Below are 9,374 nucleotides of genomic sequence, written 5' to 3'. Positions count from 1 at the left end.
TATTCTGCAGCTTCCCCTTAAAACAGTTTACTCGCTTCCAGAAGGAAATCAGCTGAGAGGAACCACTCCAAGACTGAAAAATCAGCTGCCTCAACACCCCCTCATTCACACCTCCCCAATTAAGCAGCCTGCGAAAAGCAGTATTTAAGCAGCCTGCGGGGGCCCTGCTCGGAGCCAGACGTGATGGCAGCTCTGATGGACGACCCCATGGACAGTTACATGTATTCCTCCTACAATCCATACGCCTACAGGTATCTGAACCCCAAAAGTAAAGGGGGGAATTGGAGGCAGAGGAGCTACTTCTCCACTTATGGAGACGATTATTTTGATAACTATCAGAGGGCCCAGCTCAAAGCTATCTTGTCCCAGGTGAACCCCAACCTGACACCACGCTTGAGAAAAGCCAACACCAAGGATGTGGGGGTGCAGGTGAACCCCCGGCAGGACGCCTCGGTGCAGTGCTCCCTGGGGCCCCGCACCCTGCTCAGGCGGAGGGGGCGAGGGGCCCTCAGGAGGCCCGAGGAGCAGGACCAGGAGCAGGACCAGGATCTGGGGACCCCAGCCACGGCTCCCCTCAAAGCTGTGCGCTTCCCCCGGACCCTGGCAGTCTACTCGCCCTTGGCCTCCAGGAGACTCACCCCCTTCCTGGAGGAGGAGGAAGAGGAGGAGGAGGAGGAAGAAGAGTGTCAGGAGGAAATCAAGGAGAACAAGCTCCCCGAGAAGGAGAGCGTCCCGCCGGAAGAGGAGAGAGGAGCAGAAGCCAAGGCGGAGGAGAAGCAGCAGCAAGCGCCGCCTCCTGCTCAGGAGAGCAAACCGCAGGCGGAGGGAGAGAGAGAAGAGCCCCCCAAGGCTGAGAAGGAGGCGGAGAAGCAGCAGCAGGGAGCCCCCCAGGAGAGCCGCCCCAGGTTCCAGGTGAGAGCCAGCCCTGGCCAACGGTGGGGACGCCGCTCATGGAGCAGTGCCTGGGGGGAGGGATCAGGGCTGGGGTAACGACTTCCCAGGCCGCAGGCTCTCCCAACTAATTTAGACTTCATGTGCTGGGAGGGAGACTCCAAAGCTGGTCGGGGATGTCGCACTTCCCACCTGACCATGCGGGGTGGGATCTATAACTTATTTTCTGTTACTAGATTGCCAGCTTCTTATCCGATCTTTTACGTGTTGGTTGGGGCTAGGCTGTTCTCCTCCTCCTCCCCGCTGGGACCTGTCTCTAGCGGCGCTTCTTTGCTCTTGCAGTTTCTGGAGCAGAAGTATGGCTATTACCACTGCAAGGACTGCAACCTCCGCTGGGAAAGCGCCTACGTGTGGTGCGTGCAGGGCACCAGCAAGGTAGGAACCGTAGGCCTGATCTCTAGGCCCTTGATCTCTAACCTCCCCCTTCCCCTTCCGGGGTCTTACGCGGCTGCTCTTATTCTTTCTAGGTCTATTTCAGGCAGTTCTGTAGAACTTGCCAAAAATCTTATAATCCGTACCGAGTGGAGGATATCACCTGCCAGGTAAGTCTCTTTTTTTTTTTTTTTAATGCATGCCTGGCGCTGTTGGGTTGCTCTTACTCTCGGCTGTTCCTTGAGCTCTCGCGGTGCATGGCTGGGATTGCCCGCTCTTGCTGGCTGAGCCTGCTCTCTTGCTTCCCTCCCCAGAGCTGCAAGCAGACGAGATGCGTCTGTCCGGTGAAGCTCCGCCACGTGGACCCCAAGAGGCCCCACCGCCAGGATCTCTGCGGGAGGTGCAAAGGCAAACGCCTCTCCTGTGACAGCACTTTCAGTTTCAAATACATCATTTAGCCCAGTCTTCTCTCTTCCCCCCCCCCCCCCCCCCCCCTCTTTTTTTTTTGTTTTGGTTTAACGGATCCTGCTGTACATAGTCTAGCGAAGAGGATGGGAAGTGTGGTTTTTTTTGTTTGGAGAATTAAAAAAAAAATGGCAGTCAGCCTGTCTTAATCAAATAAAGATGCTAAAGCAGTATCTAGTCGTAAAATATTTTCTTAAATCTAAAACGTGACTTGCCTTTACTCTTCCCCAGCCCACAATATGGTCTTTTTTTGAAGATGGGCAGATTGATATTTAAATCAGTCTTGGTCCGAGATCTCTTCTCCCCCCCCCCCCCCCCCCCATTAACAACGAGGTTCACCTCTTTCTTGCTTCACAGGTGTCCTGGCCTTTTCAGAGATGTTAGGGATCACATCAGCACCCAGAATTTCCCTTTATAAAAACAGATGGGGACTCCCCAAAGTCCATCTAGTTTGCTAAATTGCATTTTTTAATGCCATAGACATCAGTGTGTAGGTTCTTTCCAAAAGACTTTAAATACAAATGCACAGCAAAATCATTTTTAAATGATAAAACATCTTTACTTTTGCTTTAATACTAGCATTTTAAAAGTTTGACTTTAACTGCCGCATGAGTAATGGAGGATGTGGAGTTGGTACTGATTTTAATTCACCTATAAACATTTTGCAGGTTTAATGAAGTAGATAATTCCTATTGGGTGTGCATCTTCAAATGGGAAGCAGCTTATCAACCTCATTCATGGGAAATCTTTTTTTAACTGTATTTTGCTATTGTGAGTCACTTTGAGAGCCTTTGGGCAGGCTTGAACTCTTAAACTGTACAATTGCTTGGACTGCTGCTAGAGCTCCCAAGGGAGGTAAGATCTTGGCCAATGAGAGAACTGCATCACAGATGTAGCAAGCTGTCAAAATCAATTCCTGATTGAAATGTAACAGGACTAAGAATTGGGGTGGCAAACTGTCCTTGAGAGCCACAAACGGGTCTGGTTTTCAGGATATCCAACAAATATGTATGCAGGAGACTTGCATGCAGAGTCTAAACTATAAGCAACTTTCATGTTTTGATCATTGTGGATATCCTGAAAACATGGCCTGTTTGCTCTGTGAACTGTACCTGGCCATCCCTTCTCTAGGCTCTCACTACTTAAACACAATCATATTACTGCCACCTTGCTAGCAAGGGCCTCTTGCTAATTTTCATGAAACTTAAGGTTTTTCTGGGAGAGAACCTCAGCTACTCATTCATGGCTTGGACTAACTTATTTTGGGTTTACTTGGTTAAAAATTGCTGCTGGTGTCTTGCTATGGGACTTAGAGGAGCAAAATAAGACATTGGCAGTTCTAGCATTTTTAAGCATGACTAAATGTTTTATAGGTACCTTACTTCTGAAAGATTTCACTGCCTATCATGCTGAAACTATAGCATAAATGCAATTTCAAATCATATTGCTCATCTGAGCAATCTACCTGGTAAGCAAGCTGAGAAATGGTGCAGTGGCATAGAGATGCATGTTCAGGCTGAGGTGATGCTGATGTGCTAAAAATGTGCATCCAGCTGTTCTGTTAACTTTTGGGGCTCCTCAAGACTTAACACCAGCACTGGGGCTGGTGTTTATCTTTGAGGATAAAAATGTGCACACCAGGGGCACACTATTACATAAGAGAATAGCCTCATCAATATGGCACCATGGCATTTGCATGTGATGAGCAATATTGGCTGCATGCTGGTTTGGATGTACTAATCTCCTTATTGCATAAAGGGTTATGGATGCATGAGTTAACCTGTCCTAGCCTAAGTGCATGGTATGGCATCAGCCAACTAGTCAATAGATGTTCGGGATATCCATAATGAAAATCCAGGGGACTTGTACCAGTGTATGTAGACTTCCAATGTATATTCATTGTACATACCTGGAAAACCTTCAGGCTAAGTGTCCTAAGATTTCTATATATATTACAACTTTTTTTATATTTTAATTTGACCTATATTCCAGTTTTCAGGACCTTAAAAGCAGATTATACAAAGCTGGGGTGAGAACCTCTGCTCTAAGCGCTATGAAGAGCATCATAAGTGAGGTAGTCTCAAAGTAGTACCCATTTACCAGATCCATGAAAGACATCTTTTTGGAAACAAGTCAGACCTTTTCTTTTTTTTTTTTTGCCTCTATGAAAAGGGGATACTCTAAGTGCTTGGATTTTTTTAATTAGAGGAAATAGAGTAGCTGCATGGCTGTTGTGCAGCCTCCATGGAGCTGCACCTATGATGCAGGAGTCTGAGCTATTTTCCTGTTTGGGGAGGGAATGTTACCTTTCCATAATATGGATAACTAAGGAGGCTTGCTCTTGTATTTACAGCCTTTGTTCCATATCCATGATTGCCATTAGCACATTTCTAAAGTGCTTCTCATACAGTTCTATATCAAGTCTCAGAGCTTATCCTAGTCAAGAGCCTGCATGACCCAGTCTAGGGGAATTCTTACCTGTAGAGAAGTGGCTAGCCTTTAAAAGCCCCTTTCAGAAATCACAAGCAAGGTGGCAAACATGGAGGCAAGTGGCAGTTGGAGGTCACCAGTTTGGCTAGTTGAAACTTATTACCTCAATAACATGGAATATGAAATGGTGCATAGCCATCAATTCATGCAAATCTTTCATGAGCATTAACCAGTTTCCAGGCTTCCTAGTGCAATAGTTGAGGAGTGGATTGAGAAAACACTGTAAAAACCTATTGATTTCTGGCTCTCCTTCACTACTTGTAAGGATAGTTTGTAGTTGGTCTAAGTTCTTTCCTAGCTGTGTGGCCTGTTCAATATGTATTTGCTACCCTTTTCCTATAAGCTACCACATCCCCTTTCCCCCATCTTGCCACTGGATTTCTTACAAGTACTCACTTTTAACTTTTTATTGTCTTGATATCTTATCCAGCTCAGAGCTATCAGGAAAATAAGGCTTTCCGACCCTGCTGCCAGTCAAGGTATGAGAAATTGTGTCCAATGTAGGCAAGTCTTATCAGGAATCGGTGTTGCTATCCTGCCACCATGACTGGTGCCCTATTATGTGCTTAGTGATTTCTTTTTAGTAAAAGACTTTGAATAAGAGCTTGAGGTCTAAATCTATTAACAGGACACTTTTTTGGCTACCGCTGTAGAAAATGGAGCTATGCTCATGTACACAGCTATAGCACTAAGGCTGTGTAAAGTAGTGCACCAGTTTCAGCATATTGGGCCTTAAAGGGAACAACTCGTTCTCCAGGAGCATCGGTGGTGGACAGGGGAAGGGGAAAAGCTATTCTAAAGCAGCACTCCTGCTGGAGGGCAGTTGGAAGGAAGCCTGAGCTTTACTGCAACCTCTATAACTCAGTTAAGAGGGGTGGAGCTCTAGTTTTAAATATGACATGAGCCTGTAAGTGCCAGTCCTACAGTGCCAGGCCCAATGCTAGCTGAGTCTTAGGCCATTTCTTAGTTTTTTTTTTTATGGTCCAAAAACCACTTTCTCTTATAGCTCCTTTAAAGCACGCATAGTGTGAATTACGTTCATTTGGATGATGAGGGCTGCATTCACATTACAGTACTATTGCTGCATGGTTTTATGAAACAGGACTGCACTGTGTGTGCAACCAGGGCTGGGGCAAGGGCATTAGGTGCCCTAGGCACCTTGTGCCATCCCAGCCCGGACTCCTACCTCCTTGAGCAGTGGAGACGCGAGACCCCACTCCTCTTTGCCCCGTCACTCATGGCTCCAGAGCAGCAGCAGAGAGAGGGAGCGTCGAACCAGCTTGATGCCTTGGCGCTGTCTGAGGGTGGAGGATGTGGAAAACCTCACGGCATCCTTTGACGGCGATGAAAACCTTCTTACCACGTACCCATCCTGCAGGGAGAGGAGGGAGAAGCTCTGTCTAGCCTGCCACCTGTCCTCTCCTCAGCCTGCCACCCAGAGAGAGCGGCTTGTTTTATCAAGGCAAGAGTGGATGGGTTCCAGCACGGTGGTGAATGCTCCAGAACCTGCTCTGACAGGAGTTCAAGGTGGATTGTAAGTGGTAGGAAAGAGGAGTGGGGGATTTGAATCCCCAGTCCTCTCTGCCTTCACTTTATACCCCTAATGGTGGGTGCTCTAGGCCCACGCCTAGCTTGTGTAGTGGTTCTGTTAGCCCTGTCTGCAGCCAGAGATCTCTGCAGATGGATTTTGGTATGTGGCTAGATTGGCTGTCATCTGTAAACAAAAGTAAACTACAAGTGGTCAAAATTACACATGACTCTCAAATATCATATTAAGCAACGTGAATGAGAGCCAATCTTACCTTTTTACTATACAAGAATTCAAAATATCAATGTTCATTAAATACCCCACATAACCATATACTTTTACACCACATCCATCTGTCTACCTTGTAACAATGTTTATATTCTATCACACACAAATGGAAAATGCAAATAAAGTCACAAAAACAGTTTTTGTATGTTGATACAGGTAGAGACAAACTATTCTTGTGGACCAATCCAAATAAAGACAAATTTTTATGCATATAAAACTTAGGCAATACACTTTAAATCACACATACAATTACCCCATACGGGCTACAGACCCCTTATATGAACATAAATGACATATGTAATGTCCTTTTTTTTTGCTTCTCAAAGCATACAAAAATTTGCATAAAGGTGCCTGTTACAGCTATAATCTGGGCACAAACCGTGGTTTGATGTCTCTACTTTCAACTTATACCACTACCTCGGTACTGTGGCCATACTCCACTCTAGCAGTAACATAACTTTAAAAAAATGAAGGAAGTATGGAGTCTCAGGCTTGGTGCTGTCATTACTAGGGGCAGTTAAAGTGGTGGTAAGTTGCTCATGGTCATAGCTGCTGTTCTATGCAGGCTACACCCTGACCCCCCTCTTCCAACATCTAGGTCTAGGCATCTGCAGTGTTTATCCCATGTGCTTTTGAATTCATTTATGGCTTTTGTCCTCACTACCTTTTCTGAGAGGGTGTGCTAACCATCTATTCACCCTCTCCCTAAGGAAATATTTCCTGATGGTCTGTCATCCTCCCTGGAGTTTTGTTTCATGACCCCCCCCCCTAGGTATACACTTTCCTTTCCAATAAAAGTTTCAAAGTTTGCATCAATAATACCTTTTCAGGCCTGTGTTGTATCTCCCCTGCACCTTCTCTCCTTCAGGGTCTACATATGTAGATCCTTTCGCCTCTCCTCTTAAATCTTCTGAAACAGACCCCTCACCATTTTGGTCCCCTTTCTCTGCCCACTTCCATCCTCTCTACCTTATTTTAGATCGTCTCTAGAACTGAACAGTGTGCCACGTGAGGTCTCGTCAAGGACCTTTAGAAGGGCATTAGCACACTTTTTTTTTTTTTTTTTTTTTCTTTTTTTCTTTCTTACTGGCTATCCCTCTGTGCAGTCTGACATCCTGGCTTTGGCTCTGTGGGTTGGGGCTACTGTTGCTATGTGTGGGGCAGGGTGGCATGGGCCCTCGGGCAAGGGCAGCTGAAAGCTGCCAAAGGTGCTGAAGCAGTGCCTGCTTCCAAGCTATTTAAATCATGGTGGCAGTGGCAGTTGCCTGTACTTAAATGCATTGATACTAGGGATGTGCAGCCAGAAAATTTTCGTTGCATTTGTGATGCATATTCTTTGGGGGTCATTTCCGTTGCAGTCGGACGTAGGGAGCCCCGCTACATTAATACGTGAATTCGGTTTCTGGTTCCCATTAATGGGGGAAGGATTTCCAGCCTATTTTTGGCTGCAGAATTGGGGTTTTATTATCAATTTTGATGAAACTTCTGGGGAGCAATCATCAGAACAAAAGAGCTCCAAGGTACTTAGACTGTGGCAAAGTGGCATGAATAGCCTAAGGCACTTAAAAGTGCAAAGGGGTATCAGAAGTGGCAAGAGTGCTTTAACAGAGGCACAAAGCAGCAGCGTGAGTGTCAAAAACACACCACAGCTTCAAAAGAGAGCACCAATAACAGTTGCATGAACCCTTGAAGGCAGCACGACAGGCAAAGTGGCAAGACAAGTGGCATTGACATCCTACAGCACAACGAAGGGGGAACATAGCAAGCAGAAAGACTAGCACCAACACACTGAGGAACCATGATAGTGGCAAGAATACCACAAGATGTTGAATGAGTCATTTGGTGATTGGCAGCAAGGCAGAGTGGCAGAACATTGAGAGGGGCAAGACAGGCTGGCAGAGCTGAGGTAGTCATCTTGCTGTGGTTTGATAAGGGAAAGACAAGGAGACAAGACAAGGCTTAGCATGTGGTGGGCCTGTCAACTGGGTGTACTGTGCACCCGACCAGTCTTGAAACAGGGACCAGGGAGTCTTACACAAGTGCTAGGACCTGAAACATGATGAACTATGCCTGGGTGGAGTGGAGCATCTGTGGGTGCCGATTTTGGTGGTAGTAGCAAATATTCAAACAAGAGCCCCGGGGAGAGTTCCCTTTCCTAAGAGCAGGAAAGGGCTTCCTTGGCATGGGTTGTCCCCTAGAGTGGAGCACGAGCCTTCAAAGCATAGCGACATGGAGCAGGGTCTAACTGTTAGCATGGTCTCACTGTGATTACCACAGTCTAAGTACCTTGGAGATCTTTTATTGTTCTGAACATGAGTCAACAGGTACTAAGAGAGAGGCTGTAACAGTGGGAGAGTTCCCTTTCTTTGAGCAGGAAAGGGCTCCCTGGAATGGATGGGCCACTAGTGTATAATGGTACAAATTGTTAGGATTTAATCATTTACAAACAGATCATGACTTCATAAGCAAGACGGAGGAAGTTCTCTTCTCTGCCCTGAAACTAAAGAAAACTGTTTGTTTTTATTAAGGATCCATGCTGTGAAGGATTACTAGTTTTAATTGCCAGAGACTGAGGTTTCCCTTTGCACCGAGGGTTCAGTCGTTAGGACTGGACGTAAGACCTGGACAAACAAGCACAGCATTCCAGGACAGAGGTCAAACACTTGTAGGAATATAAGGTCTGGACGGACAGGCACAGCAGTCGAGGACAGAGTCAATCCTACCTAGGGACATCAGGCCTGGATGGACAGGCACAGCAATCTAGGTCAAACACTTGTAGGAATTGCAGGAAGACCTTGTGAGCTGGGAAATTGGGCATCCAAATGGCAGATGAAATTTAATGTGGATAAGTGCAAGGTGATGCATATAGGGAAAAATAACCTATGCTATAGTTTACATAATGTTAGGTTCCATATTAGGTGCTACAACCCAAGAAAGATCTAGGCATCATAGTGGATAACACATTGAAATCGTCAGTTCAGTGTGATGTGGCAGTCAAAAAAGCAAACGGGATGTTGGGAATTATTAGAAAGGGAATGGTGAATAAAACAGAAAATGTCATAATGCCTCTGTATCGCTCCATGGTGAGACCGCACCTTGAATACTGTGTACAATTCTGGTTGCCGCATCTCAAAGATATAATTGCGATGGAGAAGGTACAGAGAAGGGCTAACAAAATGATAAGGGGAATGGAACAGCTCCCCTATGAGGAAAGACTAAAGAGGTTAGGACACTTCAGCTTGGAGAAGAGATGGCTGAGGGGGATATGATAGAGGTGTTT

General features: G+C 46.1%; 1 protein-coding gene across 1 annotated transcript; it reads left to right on the top strand.

Annotated features, from left to right (window-relative positions):
• Positions 1-159: 159 nt before the first annotated feature.
• On the top strand, positions 160-1,961 carry ZAR1 (zygote arrest 1). The gene is made up of 4 exons (XM_029588051.1): positions 160-912; positions 1,234-1,326; positions 1,419-1,493; positions 1,638-1,961. The coding sequence occupies exons 1-4, from the start codon at positions 184-186 to the stop codon at positions 1,779-1,781; spliced, it is 1,041 nt and encodes a 346-aa protein (XP_029443911.1). The 5' UTR covers positions 160-183; the 3' UTR covers positions 1,782-1,961.
• Positions 1,962-9,374: the final 7,413 nt, after the last annotated feature.

Source organism: Rhinatrema bivittatum, chromosome 1 (genome assembly GCF_901001135.1).
Source record: "Rhinatrema bivittatum chromosome 1, aRhiBiv1.1, whole genome shotgun sequence".
In the NCBI taxonomy this organism is placed as follows: Eukaryota; Metazoa; Chordata; class Amphibia; order Gymnophiona; family Rhinatrematidae; genus Rhinatrema; species Rhinatrema bivittatum.
The sequence above is the reverse complement of the archived record's forward strand: the minus strand, read 5'-3'. Positions and strand labels throughout refer to the sequence as shown.